This window comes from Moschus berezovskii, chromosome 6 (assembly GCF_049115385.1).
Source record: "Moschus berezovskii isolate FMDL1 chromosome 6, NW_MosBer_1.0, whole genome shotgun sequence".
Taxonomy (NCBI): domain Eukaryota; kingdom Metazoa; phylum Chordata; class Mammalia; order Artiodactyla; family Moschidae; genus Moschus; species Moschus berezovskii.
In genome coordinates, this window is record NC_142465.1 from 69035494 (window position 1) to 69061748 (window position 26255).

General features: G+C 39.6%; 1 protein-coding gene across 2 annotated transcripts in view; it reads left to right on the forward strand.

Moving 5' to 3' along the window:
* Positions 1 to 736: 736 nt before the first annotated feature.
* Positions 737 to 26255, forward strand: part of NR1H4 (nuclear receptor subfamily 1 group H member 4) — a 67302-nt gene continuing 41783 nt past the window's right edge. The window contains exons 1-2 of one of the 2 annotated variants that reach the window (XM_055395372.2): positions 737 to 830; positions 16770 to 17135. In XM_055395372.2, the coding sequence (XP_055251347.1) occupies positions 752 to 830; positions 16770 to 17135 (445 nt within the window). In that variant the 5' untranslated portion in view covers positions 737 to 751. Of the gene's footprint in view, positions 831 to 11570; positions 11699 to 16769; positions 17136 to 26255 lie in introns of those variants that run through there. The other variant, XM_055395371.2, reaches the window with a different exon arrangement.

A 26255-nucleotide genomic window follows, 5' to 3' on the forward strand; every position in this document is an offset into this window, starting at 1 on the left:
TGAAAATGTAAGCCCCTTAAATTTTCTATAAAAGGCAAAAATAAAGATCTTGGGTGAACATCTTCTGAATTTTTTATCTGCTAATATGATATCTACTCAACTTAAGAAAATTCCAAGGAATTTCCTGGTGGGCTGGTTGATTAGACCCTATGCTTTCACTGTTAAGGGTGTGGGTTCAATCCCTGGTTGGTGAACTAAGATCCTATAGGTTTCACAGTACAGCCAAAAAAAGAAAATGAAAAATTCTGGTAGGAAGTGATCTGAAATCATTTTTGTGTCTTGCAAAGACCTGTTCATCTTTAGTGTAAAATTTAAGAAAAATCATTGATTCATCCCATTTTTAATCAAGCCTTTTATATTTTTTTCTGTTTTTTCTATACACAAAATAGACATATCCAAAATATCATCATAGCTTGCTCAAATCTACCAAGTGCTGAAACAAATGAAAACATACGGTGTTTTCCCAGATAAATCAGAGAGTATCTAGTCTGAAAGCATATATCTTAGACATTTGTAAGTCCAAATGTGTGTAAAAATGGTAATTATCAAGGAAGGACATGTAAAGAAAAGCTATGATAAAATGTCTACAAAGGGAATCTTTTGTGCTTGTTAAAATTAACTTGCTCTGTCTCTCCCTCTTTCTTAATCATCTCCCTACCCTCCCCAACACTCTATGTATTTATTTACCTTTCAGGGGATTTTTTTGAAGACCACCATAACGAAGGTAATACATTCTCATAGAAAAGTTTGGATGGGATCAAAAATGAATCTCATTGAACACTCCCACTTACCTGCCACAGATGAATTTTCTCTTTCTGACAATTTATTTGGTAAGTTGTCAAGTTCATTTGAATATTAGTAAAAAAAAAACAAAACCACAATTTGGACATACAAAAGGAAAAAAACATAACTGATAAGTCCAGAGAGAATCCAGAAAATTTTTTTTGTTCTGAGTACTCCATAGACATTAGCTACTCCGCAAGGTTAGAGATAGATCAGACCTTGGATTCACTGAACCTAATAGTCTTCTTTTTTATAGATGAGAACTGCAAGAGTCAGAGAGTTTTGTGACTTGTCCAAGGCCATGAGGCTAGATAATTAACAGAGCTGGGAGTAGAAACACATTCCTGTCTAGGGATAATTCTAATATTATTATAGCACGTACTAAAGTATGAAATCATAATTCTTATGGTTTAATATTATACCTATTACAGGCTGAGGTTACTTCGATTATAGCTCTGTGCTGCGTTTCCTTTCCAACCGTCTTCCGGTACTGGGGGAGATATGGCTCAGTGTCAGGATTAGTCATTTAAACTGGATTGAGCACAAATTGTACTAAGTTGTTTTCAGTAGATCTGTAACTAGATGATACCATAAAATGATCTATTGCTCCACTTTATGCATTTATTAAAAAAACACCTCATTATAAAGAGTTTGAATTGAGAATATCAGCAAAATGTTGGCAGGGGCAGTATTTTGGGTGGGGTAGAGCAGCTTTCTGCCACTCTTAAAATAGTTCCCTTCTGCTTTGTAACTCTGCTGGGAGGCTTGGATGCTCCCAGGTTTTTATGCTATATTAAAATATGACCCATGATCGATGATGATAGTGAGAATGCAAACACTTGAAATTACACAAAATTCAATGTGTTAAGGCATCATCCCTTATTTGGTTGCAGAAATCCCTGAAAGATATTAATCAACAGCTTATACTATTACCTACTAGTCATTAGCATTAGTGTGCAGTGGTTTATCAGGTCATTTCTATAAGGTAGAGTGGCCCAATGATGTTGAATAAGAGAACCCAGACGCCAAACAGATAATGTAACAGGCTTTAATGGCTGCGCATCCCGGGCGGAACCCCAAGACCTAACAGAGCGAGGTCAGGAAGTCTGCACAGAACAAAGGCAAGAGGCAACTTATATAACTTTAGGCAAGATTTGAAGTGGTGGTCTCTCATAGGTCAGTTAGCCGGGGGCAAGACTGGGTTGGTTGCTGACGCAGCGGATTAGTTCTTGCTGTTTCTGAGCAGAATGCTGTTTCTGGACAGGAGGTTAGGAGGGGGAGGTTAGGAGAGGGTTGATTTCTACCAGGAACTGATACCTCAGGGACATTCTAGCAATGGGGGAGGGAATGAGGGAACAGAGCACAATAGTCAGTCTTTTTCTGCCAGTGGGAAGAAGAGAAGGGGGGAAGGGAAGAGACCAAAATGGCCATTGAGGTCCGACCTTACAATTTCCAAGGAGGGGTCATTATTATCTCTTTACATGTCTACCTGCCCCCATTCAGTTTAAGAGCCTCTCAGGGCAGCGACTCGGAGAAGGCAATGGCACCCCACTCCAGTACTCTTGCCTGGAAAATCCCATGGATGGAGGAGCCTGGTAGGCTGCAGTCCATAGGGTCGCTAAGAGTTGGACACGACTGAATGATTTCACTTTCACTTTTCACTTTCATGCATTGGAGAAGGAACTGGCAACCCACTCCAGTGTTCTTGCCTGGAGAATCCCAGGGATGGTGGAGCCTGGTGGGCTGCCATCTATGGGGTCGCAGAGAATCGGACATGACTGAAGCGACTTAGCAGCAGCAGCAGCAGCAGCAAGGGCAGGAACTATATTTTATTAATCCTAGTATCTACTTAATAAGTAAGAATCAAACAATAAATAATAGTAGGGAAGGAGAAAAGAGGTTTAAGGGGAAAAGATGTTTATCAATAACTCTGAGAGAACTACAGGCAGCAGTAATTATTTATGAAATGCCAGTTCTCAGACATACTTGCTACATCCCTTCCAGTTGGCTTTTCTTCATCCTGTGGATACAGTCAAGGGCAGTGGGACATAGACCTCCATGTCTGGACATTTGACCCTTTGCTTCCAGCCTACCCTTATATGGGTCCTTAAAAATATAATGTATAAATATCTTTATAATATTTTATCTACTCATCAGAACTCATAGGATGATTAGGACTGTAGGTGCAGATCACAGACTAAGGAAAGTTGCACTTGAGATGATTTTTTTCACATACAGACTCCATTTCCTGCTCTGAAATTTTATGACTGCATGTTAAGATCTCCAAATCTAAACTCTGATGTCATCATTATTAAACAAATCCATCCAGCTTTAATTTGTATATACATCAAGAGGAAACTAGATTTTTCTTACAAACTAGTCTACTTTAAGCAAGCTCATCAGACTGAAAGCTGACCTCAGTGGTGGTGAGGTGAAAAAGAGGTAAGTAGATAGAGGAAAAGCTGTGAAGGAGCTGTCAAGTTAGAAACATCTGAAAATGATTTCTACGGAAGCGTTGTGGTTCATGCTTTCTTTCAGTGGTGCTCTTTCCTCATCTCTCCTTTGCAGGACCACATCCTTATCCAGTTTCCTAACACTTTTTGTAGTGTTTCTTAGAATACATAGAACAAAATGCATAAGCTGCAATTCATGGCTGTTATTCTGAGTTGGAGAAGATTCCTTCAATCTTCTCTATTAAGTTCTAGAGCTGGGTCTAGTGTGTTTTTATTTTTCTCCCACATACATTTCCCTCGGGGCCTCTGTCTCACTATGTTCTCTCCATATGTTCAACATACCTAAGCAAAATCTGCCAAAGGGGAGGATGAAGAGCATTTTGTTATTCTTCCTGCCCATCTTCTTTCGTGTCTTGATGACACTGATGGATTCTCTGAACCTCCTACTCTGAGCCTAGGGTACAGAGCACCAGGGAAAAGACTGTGGCTCATGGATGAGTAGCGCATAGTACCTAAGTCACCACTTGTAGATCTTTAGATGTGCCCAAAATTCAGAAGAGATGGGAATACCAGACCACTTAACCTGCCTCTTGAGAAACCTGTATGCAGGTCAGGAAGCAACAGTTAGAACTGGACATGGAACAACAGACTGGTTCCAAATAGGAAAAGGAGTACGTCAAGGTTGTATATTGTCATCCTGCTTATTTAACTTACATTCAGAGTACATCATGAGGAACGCTGGGCTGGAAGAAGCACAAGCTGGAATCAAGATTGCCGGGAGAAATATCAATAACCTCAGATATGCAGATGACACCACCCTTATGGCAGAAAGTGAAGAGGAACTAAAAAGCCTCTTGAGGAAAGTGAAAGAGGAGAGTGAAAGGTTGGCTTGAAGCTCAACATTCAGAAAACAAAGATCATGGCATCTGGTCCCATCACTTCATGGGAAATAGATGGGGAAACAGTGTAAACAATGTCAGACTTTATTTTTTGGGGCTCCAAAATCACTGCGGATGCTGACTGCAACCATGAAATTAAAAGACGCTTACTCCTTGGAACGAAAGTTATGACCAACCTAGACAGCATATTAAAAAGCAGAGACATTACTTTGCCAACCAAGGTCCATCTAGTCAAGGCTATGGTTTTTCCCGTGGTCATGTATGGATGTGAGAGTTGGACTGTGAAGAAAGCTGAGCGCCGAAGAATTGATGCTTTTGAACTGTGGTGCTGGAGAAGACTCTTGAGAGTCCCTTGGACTGCAAGGAGATCCAATCAGTCCATTCTAAAGGAGATCAATCCTGGGTATTCATTGGAAGGACTTATGCTAAAGCTGAAGCTCCAATACTTTGGCTACCTCATGCGACGAGTTGACTCACTGGAAAAGAGTCTGATGCTAGGAGGGGTTGGGGGTGGGAGGAGACGGGGACGACAGAGAATGAGATGGCTGGATGGCATCACCGACTCGATGGACATGAGTTTGAGTGAATTCCGGGAGTTGGTGATGGACAGGGAGGCCTGGCGTGCTGTGATTCATGGGGTCGCAAAGAGTCGGACACGACTGAGCAACTGAACTGAACTGAACTGAAAATTCAAAAGTTTAACTCATAGGCTCAACTAACTGGAGAGCTGGACTCTTTTCCTATGGTCTAACTGTGTAATGAAAACCAGCCATTGTGTTGTTATAACAAGAGCAACTTAAGTTTATGGTATTGCACATGGATGGCTATAATTTCTTCCATCTAGATATTGAACACTGACCATATGCTCAGTGTTGGAATAAAGCAGGAAATAAGACAGGCAAGATCCTAGTGGAGAGTAAACTCTCAAGAAACAGGCAAAGGAATAAATAAATGAAATAATATCAGGTTGTGGTGAGTGCTATGGAAACAACAAAAGAGGGTGATGTCGTAGCAACTGGAAGAAGGAGGCCGCTCTAACTTGTGTGGTCAGGGGAGGCCTCTGAGGAGTTGACAACTGAGCTAAAAAAGACAGTCTTAATCTGAAGAAGTTTTCTGGGTAAAGGAAATGCAAATGCAAAGGCCCAAAGTCTAGAATGACTTGGAACGGCCTTGTCTTCTCATTTTTATTGAGGAAAGTTGAAAGAGTCTAGAGAACTGACTCTAGACCCCATATTTCCATTAATCAACATTGGTAAAAGGAGATTATTAGGCTGCAAATTCTAGGACACCTAGAACTAGCATTCAAGTCCACAAATCTCTAGAGTCATGTCAGGAAGTGGCAACTTGGACTCAGTGGTACTCACCTGACATATGATGTGGCTTTAAGGTGGTCCTGGGCATGGTCCCCCTTCCTGCAGGTCACCCAAAACGCCATAATTAAACCCCAAGACATTGACATTTAATTTAAGACATTGAGAAAGTGATATAAATGTTACTCAACAAATACTGATGAGCACTCACTAATGGACTGTGGTTACACTAATGACTTTGTAAATAAGGCCTTTCAGCTGCTTCCAGAGAGGACTGTGGGCCCCTCTAGAAGGCTTTGCTTAAGGAGAAGGGGAAGCCTTTCCATCTATATAAATGGTTACCCTGAAAAGCAGAGCCTGAAGCAAGGATTGTGTACAGACTTTATGTGAGAGATGACCCTAGGGAGCAGAAGCCAAGGACTGGAGTGATAAGACAGGGAAGGAGGAAAAACCAAGATGAGTGAATTATAGAGATCACTGCTGTGGGCAAGGGGAGCTTGATTGCACTGGGAGAAGCAGAGAGAATTGTCCACCGAGGTACCAGGCACTGGAGAAGTTATTAATTGACCTCTGGCTCCCCTTGGTTGAGGGTCACTCTGGGGGCATTAATGTCCTTGCACTTCTGGGCCATGCTTTTGCTACTCTCAGTGGAATCAAGCCGTGTGGTCTCCTGTGGCCTTGGAGAAGCTCTGGGCTAAAAGCAGAGATATGCAGCCAGCCTGCTCTTGAAATGACAGGGTGCAAGTGTGAAGTGAGTCCGAGCTTGTGCATGATCCCCTGCTACAGCTACAGTTGACGTGAGCGGTGGGCCAAGGATGCACACCATCGCCAGAGGGGCTGCCACAAAGTGCTAACAGGTTTCCCCCGCTACCAAACCAGTCGGGATACTGAAAGGAAAGCTAAGATGGGGTGGGGGAATGGTGTACATTTGTCTTATAGTTCTCTTTTTTTTAGGTTGCACCTTGTAGAAAAGAAGGAAAGAAATAGAATTACAGAGATGGGTCTGGAATCACCTTGCAAGATCCTTCAACTCATTCTGTGGCCAGGCCTGCCTCACAAATCCACATGGGGATCTAGCTCATTGGTCACTCAATCCATACACAGGACTCAGGACTGAAGGACATGGTGACCTAAAAAAGACAAGTTTCCTTTCCTTTGGGAGATCCCGAAAGCCAGGAAACTTGGTCAAAGATTAATTTGAGTGGGTTAAGAAAGACTTCTCTGATGAATGAAGAAGGCAGAGTCTTATGCAATTAGTACATAATAAAAGGTAATAATGACAAAGTCCACAGCTTCCCGTGGTGTGACATAATGAATAGGGTAGAATGTGACATGTCAATTAAAATCTGTCTTCTTTTAGCAAATTGTCGTTTAAGAACTAAAGGGAAAAAATAACAGAATTTGAAAGACTCAGAAAATAGAAAACCATTCTTATAATAGCAAAGAATAAGCAAGAAAATGTACAATCTTTTTTTACTGGAGTGTAATTGCTTTACAATGTTGTGTTAATTTCTGCAGTACAACAAAATGAGTCAGCTATATGCATATGTATATCGCCTCCCTCTTGGACCGCCTCCTAACCCACTCCCCACCCCACCCCCTCTAGATCATCACAGCACTGAGCTGAGCTTCTGTGTTACATATACAGCAGATTCCAAAATAGCTATCTATTTTGCACATGGTAGTATATATATGTCAGTGCTGCTCTCCCAATTCATCCTACCCTGTCCTTCCCCAACCTGTGTCCATGTGTCCATTTTTTATATCTGCCTCTCTATTCCTGCCCTACAAATAGATTAATCAGTACAGTTATCCTAGAATTCCATGTATATGTGCTAATATACAAGATTTGTTTTTCTCTTTCTGACTTACTTCACTATGTATGGCAGACTCTAGGTCCATTCACATCACTGCAGATCTTATGTTCCCATACCAACTATTTCAAGTACGATGAATCCAGTTCCTTTAGCTCGGTGTTACTGGGAAATGTTCAATGAATGTGAGTGGAAATAAGTGATGAAATTGAAAGAAATAAAGTTTCAGAGGCAATTGAGACTCTGAACTTCAGTTTTCTCCCCTGTAAATTGGGGTTAATAATAACGCTTCACTGCTTGTTGGAGGATTGAATGACTGTGTGGGAAAGTGCCCTGTAAATCTGAAGGCATCATAAAGCAGTATAGCTCCTCCAGGGTTTGAAATGTAGTTGTTATTATTTAAACTGTTGGAATGATAAGCACCACTTTACTTATTAAATGGAGGAAATTCTGTTGATCTTAACATTGTTGAGTGCTAACAATTTTCAAGGAGCCAACAGAAACCAACAGTATCAAGCTAAATTTCTGGGTGTTCTAAGGAAAAAAAACATGTTCTCTCATGTTGGCATTATAGCATTGTTAACAACAGCTATGGAATCTGCATTTTTGTGTTACTTTTATTATTGTTTCTAACAGTGTTTCCAAAGCCCCATTATGAATGAGGTCCAGCAAGTCACAGGAGGTCAGATCCTAAATAATCCTATCCACTTACACTTCATTTCCTTTAGCTACTTCTCATTACATTATGCTTTTCTCAGCTGTTGATGTTCATTTTCTCTGTATAGCTTTATTTTTATTGAAATCTGGTTCTTGCCTATGTCTTTTGCTTAAATTAATAGAAACTTTCAGATGTTGCAGAACCAGCCAGATGGTTTTAAAATACAATCAAGGGTCTTGAGCTGCAATGTTGTATAATATTTCTGACATTTGATTTCAAGTCTTTTTCTATCTCACTGAGTTTAACACAAGTCAATGTAGTTCTGACCTGGTGGGCGAATCAAAGCTGAAAGTTTCCAGAAGATGGAAAGATACCATTGTCTCAGACAAAACAGAGCTTTGCTTTAGCCTTATTTAAATATTTTGTTACTACCTTTTATTACCTATATCTCTTCCACAGATTGAAGCAGTCTCTAGGATTTTTATTAATTCACTGTGGCTTTGGATTTTGCTCTCCCAGGATTCTCAGATCTGGTACTGTTGCTATAAGTTAAAGAAATGGGAGAAGGAAAATAAAGATCAGTAGACCTTTCCCTATTACAAAATAAATTACTGCTTCTTTTAGATAGGGCATGCATCATTTGGAAGAGGTATGCAGTGAGGTACTGGCTGACCAGCTAGTTAGTGAATCCACTACCATCCAGGGCCTGGTTCTCAACCTTGCAGGCTAAGAAATAGGTCTCAGGGACTCTCAGGATAACCAAACTGAGAAAGGTTGATTATGAAATCAGGCTGCAAATTTATACATTTACAGTGGTTGAAAAAGAAAAATGTGATCATAACCACTGCCGTTTCTTGAGCCCTTTCTACATGTCAGGCATCATACGAAGTACATTTTAGATTGGTTAGTGGATTCTGCATTAAGTCCCCTCAAGGCTAGTCCCATATCACTGGTATGAGGTCATAGGCAGATTACTTAACTTTGTGCGAGTTACTTATCTCATTTAAAGAATTCTCAGAGGAATGCCTGGCACATTGTAAATACTCTATTTGCCATTAGTGTTAATTCTCATAACACTTTTATAGGGTAGATAATATACCATTACTATTCCCCTTTTGATGATGAGAAAATAGAGATCTAAGGATGTTAAATAATCTGCTAAGATTCCATAGATAGTGAGTAGACAACCAAAATATAGTCCAGACCAGGAAATCAGAATTGGATGATTAAGGATTCAGGCTAAGAGAACATTCCTGTTCACCTTCTCAGTGGAGAAAGTCTTTCCAGTGAGACTGTATCACTCAAATCTGTTGGTCAAGTCTCTTCTCAAGGATAGTTCTCAGAAAATCATTGCTAGAGTTTGCTCTGGAACTTCCCTTTTTTAAGGCATCATAGCTAATGCCCCCATTTGGCACAACTGACATATCATTCACATTGCTCCCAAGTACCATCTACAACAGTGCTGTCCAGTAGAACTTTCTGTGGTGATAAAAAATGTTGTTGGTTTACTTTGTCTAATGCAGTAACCACTAACTACCTGTGGCTACTGATCACTTAAAATGGGACTAGTGTAACTGAGAAATTAATTCTAATTTTATTTAATTTAAATTAATTTATACTCCGGGAGTTGGTGATGGACAGGGAGGCCTGGCGTGTTGCAGTCCATGGGGTCACAAAGAGTCAGACACGACTGAGCAACTGAACTGAATTTAAATTTAAGTCGCCATATATAGGCAGTGACTACTGTTTCAAACAGCACAGACCTTCAGGGGAAAAATGTATTTTGAGGATTGAAAGCAGCTTTGCAAATTGTGATTCTTGGTTGAGCAATCCAAACTGAAATACACCCAGGAACCATAACTCTGGCAATGAGGGCAGGTGTGCTTTAGCTTTTCGACCACAAGGCTTTGAGTGAGAAGACCGGGATTAGAGCCTTAGTTTCATCCCTTAATAGCTGGGTAACTTAAGACAAATCATATCACTTCACTGAATTGCCTTTCCAAGTCTGCAAAACAAGGTAAAAGATAGTGGGCATCAGAAATAATACCTTCCTCAAGGTGTGCAAGTAAGAATCAGGTGAGATAATGTGTGTGTGTGTGCGTGCTTAGTCACTCAGTCGTGTTGGACTCTTTGTGACCCCATGAACTATAGCCTGCCAGTCACCTCTGTCTGTGGGGATTCTCCAGGCAAGAATACTGGAGTGGGTTGTCATGCCCTCCTCCAGAGGATCTTCCCAACCCAGAGATCGAACCCAGGTCTCCCGCATTGCAGGCAGATTCTTTACCATCTGAGCCATCAGTGAAGGCCAGTGGATAGAGAGCCACTTTGTAAACCTGTAAAGGTTGTAGAAATGGCTTGCTGCTGCAGTGATTATTATGTTTATATAGATTATGTTGGCCTTTTAAAACTGCTTTCATACTTATTATATCATTTTATCTTCACAACAGGCCGATGAGGGAAGTAGGGCAGGAATTATTATCTATATTTTTACCATCTGTTGATATGTCTGGTTGCATTATCCTTGAGCTGAACCCCAGAACTACTGAGTCCTATTCTAAAGCCCTGCCTTCCAAAAAGTAACCCACAGTCACAAGCTTGGTATCCACAGATTATGCCACAGAAATTATTCTTACTCAGGAAGCAACCACCCTACACTGTGAATCCAAGGCTGAATAATTAAAATATCAATATAATGATGATGGGTAGCCACCCAGTGTGCTAAGCATTTAATAAATATTATTTTATTTAATCCTCATAATACTTCTCTGAGGTTGTGTGATTATCAGTCCCATTCTGCAGACGAGGAAACTGAGGCAGTAGTTTGTCTGTGATCCATAGAGCTAGTGAGTGCCAAGAAAGCCTGCATGTATTAGTTTGCTAAGGCTGGTGTAATAAAATACCACATATTGGGTGACTTAAATGACAGATGTATTGTTGTACCAGTTTGGAGGCTAGAAGTTCAAAATCAAGGCTGAGTTGGCTCTTTCTGAAGGCTGAAATGGACGGATCTGTTTCTGGCCTCTCTTCTTAGCTTGTAGATGATGTTTCCCTGTGTCTTTTTGCACCGCCTTTTCTTTGAGCTTCTGTGTCTGAACTACAGATTTTCCATTTGCATAAGAACACCAGTCATACGGGATTAGGAACCAATCTAATGACCTCATTTTAACTTGGTTACCTCTATAAAGACCCTGTCTCCAGACAGTGTTGCAAGTTGAGGAGCTGGGTAAGTATGTACAACTTCCACATACTTACTGTGGGGAGGGGACATAGTTCTACCCATAACACTGGGTATAAACCCAGATTAATTGGCCTCACACCATTCAGTATTATGCTTTCATGTTTCCTGACATTACAAAATTATACCATTCTGTACCCTTTTGAGAGGAACAAATGCCAAAACATAGAACATGGCACTAGACCCTCAAATCCACTTTTAGAGCCACTGAACCAAAATCTATGCTCTGAAAATTCCTAAATTGGAACGTGCTGCCCCAAAATGTTTATCTAAGAGGCTGGTTTCCAGCTTACCAGGCAATTTGGCATTGAGGACTTTTCTCATAAACATTTACAAATATTCTGCTCAGTAATGAAGTTAATCAGTAAACCACACAACCTCTGGCCTCTGTCACTCCTCACCTAGTCTCATTTTCAGTTGCTGTGAGTAAGTTAAGAATGGTAATGCAGTTTCAGGAGTTAGAAAATCCAGTTCAAATCAGTCCTTGTCACAGCCACACATCTTCAGGATTCGACATGGAAGTCATGAGCGTGAAGCCCGCTAAAGGTAAGAGAGTGTTCACAGCTGCTCGCGGTGGAACTTTTGCCAATGGACTGAGGAAACGTGGGGGACTTTTGCTTGAGATTTCAGCAATAGATCTCCATCAAAGATGGCTTAGTCAGAATCAGAAGACTGGGGTGAAAAGCTGGCTGGGGTGATTTTTGTAGGGTTCAAGGTAGGTGCGTATCTCATAGAAATTAAATCTAAATGTGTTTTCCCTACAATTCTTCACTGGATATTGTGTTAAAGTAGCACAGTTCTTCCAAGTTAAACACTAGGCAGCTGAAGTATTAATGCCCTCAGACACTTGAAAAAACATTTTAAAGTACATTGTTTAACGCAATGTTTTTAAAATGGCAAGTCTTAGATCCTAGTGGGTCATGACATCTATTTTGTGACTTGTGACCAGCATTAAAGATTTAGAATTGAATAAGTACAGTAGAAATATCAGAGTGCAGTCAAGGGTAAGGATAAGTGTTATTTCATGGAAATTTTGTTTCACATTATTTATACATAGGTTTATAAGTGTGTATAGGGATCATGGTATAAGATTTATTTCAAACTGTGAGTTGTGGTGAGAAAAATAAAAAGAAAAAATAAAAATAAAAATCCAAAAAAATTAATTGAAATAGTTTCACAACAGGTTTCTCCCAGTAGTCAATGGAAAATCAGATGAGTAAAGAGTTCAGCATGAAGCCCAGTATGTTTGTTTTCTCTGAACTAAAATATAGATTATAATTAAAATATAGATAGTATAAAGAATATTGTCTGTTTTCATATTTTTCAAAATAGAAGCTTACCTTTTGAATTTCCAGCTAGAGAAACTTATCATTTTTACAATAATTATAATTTTTAACATATTTCTGATTGTAGACTTCGCAGCATGTTATTTCGGTTAAATGTGTTATTTAAAAATGACTGAGACTGTATTTAGAAACGGAAAGTAGATAGAAGGCTGGAGAAACAAATTTCCCATCATTTCAATTTAATAAACATTTGTTAAAGATTTAAACTGTGTCAGGCACTGTGTAAGGTGCCACAAATGAAGGAAAAAAGGGAATATAATATTTAGTAATCTAATGTATTCCCCTAAAGTCCACAGACTAACCACAACAATAGCAAAAATGTATTGAATGTTTATGCTTAGTCAGGCACTGGGCAGTTTACATTCCTTTTCTTAGGTTATCTTTAACCTTTCACCTAGGCACTATATTTTGCTTCAATTACTATATTGTCCTATCCTTTTTAAAATCAATTTTCATTGGCATATAGTTGTTTTACAATGCTGTATTTGTTTCTGCTGTATAGCAAAGTGAATCAGCTATCGTGTACATATTTCTTTTTTTTCTGGATTTCCTTCCCATTTAGGTCACCACAGAACATTGAGTAGAGTTCCCTGTGCTATACAGTAGATTCCCACTAGTTAACCTATTTTATACATAGTAGTGTATTATATTACCCCAGCTTTATAAGAAAGGAGCAGAAGCTTAAAGAAGTTCAGTGTGTTTCCCAAGTTCATACTTCTAGCATGTTGCATGAATCCAGATTTGTCTGCATGGCAGGATGCTTGTAACGCATATGTCCTACCACCTTAAATGATGTAGTCTGAAATATGAGCCTGTAAACCAACAGAAGCAATGGTACCTTCTTCTGAGTGTGCAGTACCAGTGTGTGCAGAGGAGAGGAGATGAATTCTAACTAGGGAAACTGGATCAGGCTTCACAGAGCAGGCGATGGGTTGACAAACTTGGTGGGAAGAGGCACCAACATCACCAAGGCCTGGCACCAGGAATGGCAAACAATTTCACAAACCAAGTCGTATCATCTACTTGAGGAACCATGGGTTAGGAAATAAAGAAAGGACAAGAAGGCAGTTTTTCCATTCATGAAACATTTCAGCAAACATTCATGAAACATTTACCAGAGTCAGCATTGTGCCAGGGAGAAAAACTGGATATAATCTGAATCCTTTATTGGGCTCATCAGCAATTAACTACAGGTTCAAGAAAAAACGCCATCCTTCTCACGTGAACCTGATTCTCCCATCTGGGTACCCAGTGGTTCTGGTCACAAACTCCTTAGAGCTGTGCTGTTGGATATGGCCATCATTAGCCACATGTGGCTATTTTAAATTTTAATTATTTAAAGTTACAGAAAATGAAAAATTCATTTCCTCATTATCACTAGGCATGTTTCAAATGTTCACTATTCCACATGGTTAGCAGCTAACACGTTGAAAGCTATAGAGGGCTTCCGTCTCAGAAATTTCCCTTTGGTCTACTCCTTTAGAGAAACTATTAAATGCTACTAAATGACTCTCTACCCAGAAAATTTTTCTTCCTTTTACAGGGGGTCTCAGACTATCCTGAAGTCCATTCAAGTGTTCCCATTTAAGAACTCTTCCCTAAACTCCCACAGAAAATTTCCTATTATAAAGAAATCCAAATTCTCCTAATTCTTGCTAAACTGATTCTTAAGAAATCATTCATAAATTGTATTAAAGCAGAAATAAATTTACCTTTTCAGAAAGTACACTCTGAGGTTGACCTGCCTTTGCCCTCTCCACATCTTATGCTCTGTTGAAAAATTCTGTATTCATTTACTTGGTTTTATCCCAGCCCTTGACATACCTTACCCCTCCCCACCCCAAGCACACAGACAAGAGAAAGTCTGGGGCCTCTTCCATCTCTTCTCTGTCTTGTTCACTGTTTTATTCTCAGAAGCTAGTTCTGTGTTTAGCAAATTGTAATATATATATATATATATCTTATTTAAAAGATAGATAACGTATCAGAACAGATTAATGTGTATTAATGTTTACTAATTAACTATCAATTAACTGTCATTAGAATCAAGATTTCTTGGTTCTTTGGGAAACAAACATGCCTTTTTATGGTGTTTAACTTATCAAAACTTTTTCTCATAAACTGTGTCTTATACTCAAAACTACCTTATGAGATAGGAAGGCTGGTTGTTAGTAGCTTCGTTTTACAGAAGAAAACAGAAAAATGTTAGGCAGTTGTTTAAAATCTTGTAGTCAGTTCATGAAAGCTCTTCTTGTTCCACTATTTTGGAGCATGGTGTTCATGCTGGATTTTTTTCTTTAATTGTAAGTTGCCTGCATATTTATTGTCTCTACACTATGAAATACTAGAAGTGGATGTGCTTTGGGAACAAAGGTGTTATTTATAATACTGTGTGTACTGATATCATAAGCTCACCCTGTTTATTAATTTCATATAGTAGAATTGATGTCTTTGTGAAAGCTTTCCATTTTAATTTGAAATGATTCCAGAGATTGATATGATACTGATAACATGATTTGACTTGAGTTGGAACTCCATGGTGTCTCTTGATTTGTAAAAGATTTATTGAAAGAATGCTCAGAGATCCTGAATTTTGAAGAGAAAATGACTATACATTTCTTTATATTCTAGAGAATCAACATTCTGTCTTTAATTGATTATGTGACTTCAGGCAAGTTACTTAACCTTACTGGTACTGGACCTGTAGATGGAGAGAATCTGGGGCTGGAGGTGGGAATGGGGAGTTGAGTAGGGGTAAGATGGGTTGGAGGATAAATCTAGGTGAAACTAATGATTTTAATGCTTTTAACTATTTTCAGTTGTATTCACTCCAGGAATTTTAATCATATTTAGCTACTAAATAGATCAAAATTTTGCTTATGTTTTATCTTTTTTCTGTAATAATTTCATATTTTTATATTCTTCCATTTTGTGGTCATAAGAAAAAGCACCATTGCCAAAACTGTTTGACTGTCAGATATACTGACTCAGTGCTGATTTTATATAGATAAGTTGGGCATGAAAGAAACAAAATTGATTTCACACAGATACTGTATACTTTGTGTTCCATTAATCATTTCCTAGATCAATGCAGAAAGCTTTTTTTTTTACCAACTAATATTTAACGTACATATTTTCCACTTTGTCATTGTAGAAAGACTGTTAATTGTAATGCCCATAAACTGTTGGTCATAAACTTATAGAGGTTTTTGATATAAAGAAGAACTATAATATCATGAAGCATGGAGTCTTCTCTTTACAGATAAGGAAGGCCTAGGCAGTGTAGTAAGTACCATATAACTAGGTTCAGAACCAAGGCTCCCAGAACCCAGGGTCAAGGAATACTTCCCAAGAGAAGCTACACTTAATGAGAAATTTAAAGATAAGTGGAGAATAGTGAGATGATGTTCTTGGAGGGGGGTACCTGTGTGGAGGAAGGTTCCAGGCTCAGAAAGCAGCATGGGGGAGAGGTTTTCAGTCTGGAAGTAGCAAGGCACATTCAAGGAATATGGAAGTCAGAACATGGGAAATGGCTGGGAAAGAAAGAAATAGTAGGATCATGCATAGTCTTGCAGGCCTAGTTATAGGTTACCTGCAAATGGAGGCACTAAAGGGACTAGTAAACTCAAGTATAAAAGAAGGAAGAGAAAATATTTACCATCATTCTTTAAAGCATCACACATTTGAAGTCATCCCAGAGAGGAACAATTCAGCACATGAGCTTTGAAGTCAGACTCAAAGTTTAAATCTCAGCTACTTAAGTGTATAGGAATAAAGTTGCCTAACTACCCTCAACCTTGGAATACTCAGTTGTAAGTGAGGATAATACTATTACCCACTTCATAGGATTTCATGAGACAGAAATGACAAAAGACAGCATTTGTATATTTACCTGTTACCTTTTTTTACTATGAATTGTTGAATGTTTTCCAACTTTCCTTTTTGTTTTTCTTTTAAGCATCCTATATGTTTTCCTTTTTTACATGTTGGATATTTTCTTATTGATGTGCAAAAGCTCTTTATATATTAGTGATATGAGTGTTTTGTCTGTCCTCTATGTTGCAAATATCTTTCTGAGCTTTTAATTTTGTTATTTAATCTTTTAATAGTTTTTTTTACTGTAAAATGTTAATTTTTATGTTAAAATTTTAATCTAAATATTTAAATATTTCAGTCTTTCCTTAGAGCCTGTACTCCTAACCATATGCTAAACTGCCTCTTATTTATAGAATGATGATATCAATTCCAGTTTTGTTGTCACTTTTTTTCAGGTGTACTAACAGAACAAGTGGCAGGTCCTCTGGGACAGAATCTAGAAGTGGAACCATACTCACAATACAACAACGTTCAGTTTCCCCAAGTTCAACCACAGATTTCCTCTTCTTCCTATTATTCCAATGTGGGTTTCTATCCCCAGCAGCCTGAAGAGTGGTACTCTCCTGGAATATATGAACTCAGGCGAATGCCTGCTGAGACTCTCTATCAGGGAGAGACTGAGGTAGTGGAGATTCCCGTAACAAAGAAGGCCCGACTGGGAGCATCAGCAGGGAGAATAAAAGGGGATGAGCTATGTGTTGTTTGTGGAGACAGAGCATCTGGATATCACTATAACGCCCTGACCTGTGAGGGATGCAAAGGTAAACATCTTTTGGTTGGCAGTTTTCTCCTTATTAAGGTTTTTCTATATTTGTTGTTGAAATCCCTCAAACTGGATTCTTTCCTTTTCCCAAATAACTTCCCATTTCTCTTCTTCTGCTTCTCCCTCTTCTTATCTCCTCACCTCCATTGGGATGTCATAGGTTTCTAGGAAGATCTTATTAGAATATTTAGCTTGGATATAAGTAACATTTTCCCTATTCACAACCTCACATATAGTTAGAAGGAATTTATGATTGTGGTTTTGTTTGTTTTTATTGTCTTTTTAAGAAAGAGACATTGCTGAACTCCTCTGCCTTAAAATTAAGGTCAAGGAGAATAAGACTCTATTCAGTAAATATTTAAAAATACATTTTCATGTACTCTAGTTAACTGATCAAGAGACAGAGGAAGGCAAACAGAAGGAAACAAAAAGGAATAGCTGATAGTCAATAAATATTTCACTTAGCAGGGACATAGAAGTGCTGTAGGGGAACCAATAAAATTGCAATCCATATCAGTTCAGTTCAGTTCAATCGCTCAGTCGTGTCCGACTCTCCGCGACCCCATGAATCACAGCACGCCAGGCCTCCCTGTCCATCACCAGGGTAAAATACAACATATGAAACATGAAAGTGACTCAGTATGAATCCCTATGTGATCATTCTCCTAATGAGGGCACAAATGATAAGCTTGTAAAATTTCAGAGGAAGAACATAGTGGACTAGTTGGTTTATCTATTTATTTTTTAATTTGTTCATTCAACAAGTATTTATGGGATGCTACCATGTTAGCTTCTAGGTCATCGAAAGCTGATTAAGAACTATCCCTTGAGTAGAATCTGTTGAATGGTATGCCAATTTAGTGTTTCCAGATGCCAGTGATTGCCACAAAAATAAACAAAAATCTACAGACGAATGGTCGAGGACATTTCAAACTTTTGAAAGTGCAGATGATCAGGTTGTCTAAAACTTGGTGTGACTTCATGAGATTTTTTTCCCCAAAAGCAGTATTTATACCCCAAGTTAAAAAATTAAGACAGATCTATAAAGAAAAATTTAAAGATTCTTTTATGGCCTTCAAAATACTTTTATCCTTTTTGTGGAGAGTCAAGTCCATAAGGATAAAAAGAAAAATGTAAATTCTTTGAAGACATAGATTATGTCTTCTTCAGCTTTGCCACGCCTCATAGCATCTAACACAGTGTCTGGTATGTAGTAAATGTGGAGTAAGTGGTTTTTTGGAATGACATAATGAAAATCCATGCTCATCACTTCCTAAATAAGAAGGGACATAGCCTCAAATCTCCCGCTTCTAAAGCTGACTCCAGAGACTTTATTACTGCTCTTTGAGCTATTTGTTCAAGACAACACTGACTAACTTGGTGGCCAAAAGAAGAGAATCAAGTGCTCCATTTAGGCACTGAGATATTGGTATTATCCAAGCTAAGGGAATAGAACCCTGAGGTCAGTAACCTGGGCCAGATCGCCCCCTTACAGGTGGAGGCTGTGAAGGTGAAGGCTGGCGTGGAATCTGGTTCTCCTCAGAAGAATTCACAGCTGTGGTGGAGTGAGTAGAGGAAGACCAGAGTGCTGTGGACAACCATAAGAAACAGCAACTGCAAAAGCAGACGGGATGAGAAGCCCACCAAGGATACAGAAGAGAAGTCAGAGCTGGGAGGCTGGGAGACAAGTGCAGCGTCAGGAGACAAGGGCACAGAAGTCTGGTCCAAGGAGGACTGATTCTCAGGGCAGTTCAGGGAGGAAAAGCTGGATCTGAACCTGGATACATTTGTGAGAGCAGAGAAAGGCAGAGCTTTTCCATTGATTTGATATGAGACTTTGCCCCCATGATGACAGCAAAAGGACAAGAGTGCAAGACAGGAAATGAGACAGAGCCAGGCAGGGCCCATGTTCTATATCAAGGGTTGGCAAATTTTTTTTCTGTAAAGAGATGGATAGCAAATACTGTATGCTTTGCACTGTAGCAGTCTTTGTTGCAATTACACAACTCTGGCAAACTCAGCCATGAAAGAGTGGCTTTACTTAGCCTACAGAAATAGGGAGGAAAATAAAAAAGAGGTAGTGGATCAAATTTGGCTCATGGGCCTAGCTGTAATTTGCTGACCCCTGTTCTAGAGAACTAACTCTTCTTGACCTTAATTTTTAAAGAGTTGAGTCCAGCATCAGAATTAACTGGGAGTTGTGCAGTGAGAGAGCCCAACACTCAGGGTATGCATGCAAGAAAAATATTTCTTCTCTTATGTAACTGGGTTTAATCCAATTTCAAGCCCTGGTGGAAACCTCATTTCATTAACTCAGGATGATTCTACTGAATTTTTCTGAGATTTCCTCTGAATTCCAGAATAACATAGCGTAGTGGAGGGATTGGGCTTCCCAGGTGGTGCCAGTGGTAAAGAACCTGCCTGCCAACGCAGGAGGTGTAAGAGACCTGGGTTCAATCCCTGGGTTGGGCAACCCATTCCAGTATTCTTTCCTGGAGAATCACATGGACAGAGGAGCCTGGCAGGCTACAGTCCATAGGGTCGCACAAGGTTGGACACAACTGAAGCTACTTAGCACGCACACATGCACATGGAGGGATTGGGCCCAGGGGTGGGACTCAGTCCAGCATCTGTGGAGGAATGTTCTTTCTGGTCTTCAGCCATTAGTGGGAAAGGTCTCTGAGGCACTATCCTGGTGTCCTGACCACACTCCTCCTTCCTCTCCAGCCCCACAGTGTCACCTGGAATGCCTGGTTCTCCAGGGAAACCACGTGGCCATATCATTTGCTTCTGTGCCTCACTGGGTGCAGGGAACCCCTGGGGCCTCCCTGTACTCTCCCCTGGAAAAAGCACAAGAATCCCTCTATTTTAGGATTTCCCAATTATGTGGAATTCCTATAAGCTTTCAGTAAACCTAATCCCAGGACTCTTATCTGACAATTAGGGGGTGGGAGGGACAGAGTTCAGGACCTTCTCAGATATTCAGTGTGTCATTACTCTTTGATTATCTGCCTCTTCCAATTTGGGGAAATTTTATTAGTGTCTGGGATCTTGGGGCTTAGACTTTAGTGACTGAAAAGTCAATAATCGGCTCCATCATGCTTTCTTCATGAAAAATCTGTCTGCAATTCAGGAGACCAGAGTTCAATTTGTGGGTCAGGAAGATCCCCCGAAGAAGGGAATGGCTACGCACTCCAGTATTCCTGCCTAGAGGATTCCATAGACAGAGGAGTCTGGTGGGTTATATAGTCCATGGGGTTGCAAAGACTAGACACAAAGAGTCAGACACAACTGAGCAACTAACACACTTGAGGCAACAAGTGAAAATTGTTCTAGCTTAGTGAATAGGGAGGAGAATAGGGTAGAGTACAAGCCAAAGAACCGTCATCTGCAGGCCTAACAGCTTGGCCTACTTGGTGTCCCCACCGCACACCCCTTGGGTATCTCCATTTACCACACGCAAAAGGAATCTCACTCCATAATGTTCCATCAAAGGGAGTGTGAGCTCTGGGATTTGACAGGCATGCATTGAATCTGTACTTCTTGGCTGACTACGCAAGTTACTTACCATATTAATTAGTCAGTGTTCAACAAAGTAAAGCAGAAACGGAATTTCAAGCAGAGAAGAATCCATACAGGAGAAGTTGGAAGGGCAGAGGAGCAGCGTCTGTGCTGTGTTCCAGGAGGATAGTTGAAGTCACAGGCAGAACTGGAATGCCAGGGTAGTTGTTGTCCAAGAAGATGGGGAGTCAGGAAGCTAAAGAACTGTTGACTTCAGGAACACAGCACCATATCTGCCCTTTAGGGATCAGGGATCTGCCTTACTACAATTACTGGCTCCAGAGCTATGGCGTGCCTGCTAAATCTGTACATATAAAAGATGAAGGCCCTGTGACAACTCTCTTAGTGCCCTGCAAGCTAACAACTGGAAACCAAGATGCTGTCATAGCAGAACTTTGTGATCCTGCTTGCTAGCATAAACAGCAGAAGCACAGCTCTTGTTTCACTTCCACTTTTCAAATATCTTACAAGAGGATCTGTTTGGCAGAGGTTAAGTCATATCCACATTTAGCAGCAAGGGAATCTGGGAAAGACTGTGTTCAACTATCCTGCCCTTACAGTAGAGGGTGCATGCATCCAGTTAGCCAGTCCTTAGCTGACAGAATATGTAACTTCTTTGAACCTCCAGTTTTCAAACTAGGGATAATATCTATTTCACGGAGTTTGTGAGGATTAAGTTAGATTTTTATATGCAAAGATCCTGGTAGCTCTCTTGCCTTAGGATGCCACTCAGATCAGTCATGTATGTAATACTTTAAACACACATACACACTAATACATACCCACGAGAAATTTTTTTAAAGCTTAAAAACAAAGGAAGGATTTTAAACTTTTTTAAATTTCCTGATTTCACTTGTCTCTATATCTGTTTCTGCTGGAAATATTTTAATTTTTCTTGAGGTTTTATTTGATATAAGCACTTATGGCATCAATAAGATAAATTCTGATTTTTTTAAATGTAATAATTGCAGAACACAAGCATAAAGCCAAGTGACAGTGACTGTCATTTGTTTGGTACTAGATTAAATCGAGACCTGTCCCTCCCCTTCAGTTATCAGTGGAGCATATAGAAATATGCTAAGGTCTGGATGAATTTTGATTCAAACCTCAAGCCTCAGCTAACACAACTGATCTGCATCTGACTGGATATTTGAAATGGCTGCATTCACAAATAGGTCAATGTCACTCACAACCCATCTCCATGCCAGGAAAGTCTAGCCTATCAGTGAGAAAATAGTAGAACTTTTAAAAGGCATTTTATGAGTAAATGAGAGGCTTTTCATCCATTTGAACATATTTTTATATAAGGTAGTGAACCCACATTAGACTTAGTTCTGAAGTTTAAGAGAAGATTCCAGAATTATTGAAACAATTGTGGTATATTGGGCGAATATAGTGTTTCCAATAGATGTTTTGTTTATGGTTCAGAGTTGAGATACCCTGACTTACTTATAAACTTACTGAAATCCTATTTGATTTTGAGGTCTGATTTTATAAAATGCAATAAGGATCTCAAAGAACTCTATAGGTCAAATTATCTTAGAGTGTGATTCAAGGGGTGGGGTTTAAAGAATTTCACTGCATGGGATGCCTTTTGTAATAAGTGTTACAAAATCTTGGGAAGAGCAGGACTCGGAGGGCAAATAACCTGGATTCTAACCAGCTTATTCTCTTCCAAGTTACTTAATGTCTCTGGGCTTCAGAGTTCTTACCTGTAAAATGAGGATAATAATAAAGATGAGGAGGAGGAGGGTAAGATGATGATGATGATGGTAATGTGAGGATGAGAGACAGATAAATAACATATACTGAGTGATGATTTTGTTCAGGCTTTATCTGCAGACTTTACATGTACTAACACCTTTCATTATCAAGAAAGCCCTTTGACATAGATTTAAATAAGGTAATGTGTATAAAGCAGTTAGCATAGTATAAATTTCCATCCACTATTATTATTGTTATCACTGGATTGCCATGAAGAATAATATGAGACATTGATTTTAAAACATCTAGCTTAAGTCATGCTCAAAATTCTCCAAGCCAGGCTTCAGCAGTATGTAAACCGTGAACTCCCAGATGGTCAAGCAGGTTTTAGAAAAGGCAGAGGAACCAGAGATCAAATTGCCAACATCCGCTGGATCATGGAGAAAGCAAGAGAGTTTCAGAAAAACATCTATTTCTGCTTCATTGACTATGCCAAAGCCTTTGACTGTGTGGATCACAATAAACTGTGGAACATTCTGAAAGAGATGGGAATCCCAGACCACCTGACCTGCCTCTTGAGAAACCTGTAGGAAGGTCAGGAAGCAACAGTTAGAACTGGACATGGAACAACAGACTGGTTCCAAATAGGAAAAGGTGTACGTCAAGGTTGTATATTGTCACCGTGCTTATTTAACTTATATGCAGAGTACATCATGAGGAACGCTAGACTGGAAGAAGCACAAGCTGGAATCAAGATTGCTGGGAGAAATATCAATAACCTCAGATATGCAGATGACACTACCCTTATGGCAGAAAGTGAAGAGGAACTCAAAAGCCTCTTGATGAAAGTGAAAGAGGAGAGTGAAAAGGTTGGCTTGAAGCTCAACATTCAGAAAACAAAGATCATGGCATCTGGTCCCATCACTTCATGGGAAATAGATGGAAAAACAGTGGAAACAGTGTCAGACTTTATTTTTTTGGGCTCCAAAATCACTGCAGATGCTGATTGCAGCCATGAAATTAAAAGATGCTTGCTCCTTGGAAGGAAAGTTATGACCAACCTTGATAGTATATTAAAAAGCAGAGACATTACTTTGCCAACCAAGGTCCGTCTAGTCAAGGCAATGGTTTTTCCCGTGGTCATGTATGGATGTGAGAGTTGGACTGTGAAGAAAGCTGATCGCCGAAGAATCGATGCTTTTGAACTGTGGTGTTGGAGAAGACTCTTGAGAGTCCCTTATACTGCAAGGAGATCCAACCAGTCCATTCTAAAGGAGATCAGTCCTGGATGTTCATTGGAGGGACTGATGCTAAAGCTGAAACTGCAATACTTTGGCCACCTCATGGGACGAGTTGACTCACTGGAAAAGACTGATGCTGGGAAAGGTTGGGGGCGGGAGGAGAAGGGGACGACAGAGAATGAGATGGCTGGATGGCATCACCGACTCTGTGGACATGAGTTTGAGTGAACTCCGGGAGTTGGTGATGGACAGGGAGGCCTGGCGTGCTGTGATTCATGGGGTCACGGAGAGTCGGACACGACTGAGCGACTGAACTGAACTGAACTGAGCTTTGTACCTCGCACATTTGAGTGTTCAAAAAGCAAACCCTATTGTTATTTTGTTGATGAATTCCTGCTGTTTTATCGTTGTTATTCTTGTCTTCATCCAACCTCCCTAATTTGGATCATTTGTTGTTGTTGTTCAATCGCTAAGTTGTGTTTGACTCTTTGCGAGCCCATGGACTTGCAGCATGCAAGGCTTCCCTGGCTTTCACTGTCTCCCAAAGTTTGCTCAGATTCATGTCCATTGAGTTTGTGATGCTATCTAACTATCTCATCCTCTGCTGCCCTCTTCTCCTTTTGCCTTCAATCTTTCCTAGCATCAGGGTCTTTTTCAGTGAGTTGGTCCTTCACGCCAGGTGGCCAAAGTATTGGAGCTTCTGCTTCAGCATCAGTCCTTCCAGTGAATACTCAGAGTTAATTTCCTTTAGGATTGACTGGCTTGATCTCCCTGCAGCCCAAGGGACTCTCTAAAGTCTTCTCCAGCATCACAATTCAAAGGAATCAGTTCTTCAGCACTCAGCCAACTCTCACATCTGTATATGACTACTAGAAAAACCACAGCTTTGACTAGATGGACTTTTATCGACAAAATGATGTCTTTGCTTTGATTTTTAATATGCTGTCTAGATTTGTCATAGCTTCCTTCCAAGAAGCAAGCGTGTTTTAATTTCGAGGCTTCAGTCACTGTCCACAGTGATTTTGGAGCCCAAGAAAATAGCATCTGTCACTGCTTCCACTTTTTCCCCATCAATTTGCCATGAAGTGATGGGACCAGATGCCATGATCTTAGTTCTCTCTTCCTATTAGTAAACTAATTAAACCTCTAGCTGCTGGGAATTTGAATTAATTCAGTTTTGTAAAGTAAATATTATTAAATACCAGCTATGTTCCAGGATATGTTCTAAGCATAGGAAATGCAATGGTGAACAAAACAAACAAACTTCTTGCACTCAGTGTCACCATTTAAAGCAAAGTAGGAAAACAGTTCACACGGCTGAGCTAAAATAAATAAAAGGGAGAAATCAGTAAAACAAACAAAAAAGATTAAAATTACAAAAAAGATTAAAATTACAAAAGTGATAAAATAGTATCTAAAAGAACATGCAGAAAAATGAAATGGTAGAAGGGTGATTTCCAATGGATAAAAATTGATATTTTAAATAAATATAGAGCAGTGATATAAGAGAAAATGAAGACAATAAAAATTAGATTTAAACAAGAAAAAAAGTTTAAATATATAAACAGTATGTAAATATGAAAGTAGTGACTAAAGGGAACAGTGTAAGCCTCCAACTCCTGGAATTTGCCTACCTGGGAGTTTAAATGCTGTTAAAGACCTGCTAGGCAAACTCCTGCTGAGTGACTTTATACTTACCCTCATTCTTCCAAAGATACCCAGTAGGAGTGAGGGTGTCAGTGATTTTTGCTTTCAATTCCTTTAGGCACTAAGACATTTTATCAAATAAATGAGCACACGTTTTTCAAAAGTCAAATGGTAGAAAAGCCCCTGCCCAACCATTTCCACCTCAACTCCTGCTTCCCAGAGGCAAACACTGATAACCACTTGTGGTTTCGTTTTTTGTGTGTGCTTTGCATTTTGTTTTTTTGTCATTTGGATAGTCTCTATTTCCACAGAACTATCTTCCCTCCTTACAAACACAGAATTAGAGATATAGAGAAGGTGCATATAATTTTAAAGGTAATATTTCTTTATTATGCTCTTAATATCCATGGGATTAGCAGTAATGGCCCTCTATTTTTTTTTTTCTGATAGTAGTAATTTATGTCTTCTCTCTATCTTGATTTACTCAAGAGAGAGGAAGCACATATTTGTGTCAAACATTGATGGTGGTTCAATCAAGATGAGCACTGAATCAAGTGGAGGATCCTTTTCAGTTGTGGTGGGGTAAAGTGTGATTGGCATGGGTTTAAGAGAAAAGGGAGGAGATCAAGTAGAGACAGCCAATGTGGATTGCTCGTTAAAGAAGTCTTGTCATAAAGAGGAGCAGAGAAGCAGGGCAATGAATGGAAGGATGGGGGCTGAGGCAGGGTTTTATTTTAGGGTGGGTTTGGTTTAGAAGAGGACCAGTCCATCTTTAGTAAAAGGAAGGAAGGCAGATTATGTAGTACAAATACAGACAGGTTGATGGATTTCATGGTGGTACATGTGGAAATTCTCTTCTGAAAGGTTTAATTTTGTCAGTCAAATAAGAAGCTCAGCCATTAGCTGAGAGTTATAAGTATGGATGTGGTGTTGAGAGATTGAAAAGGAAAGGTTGTAACAAAGTC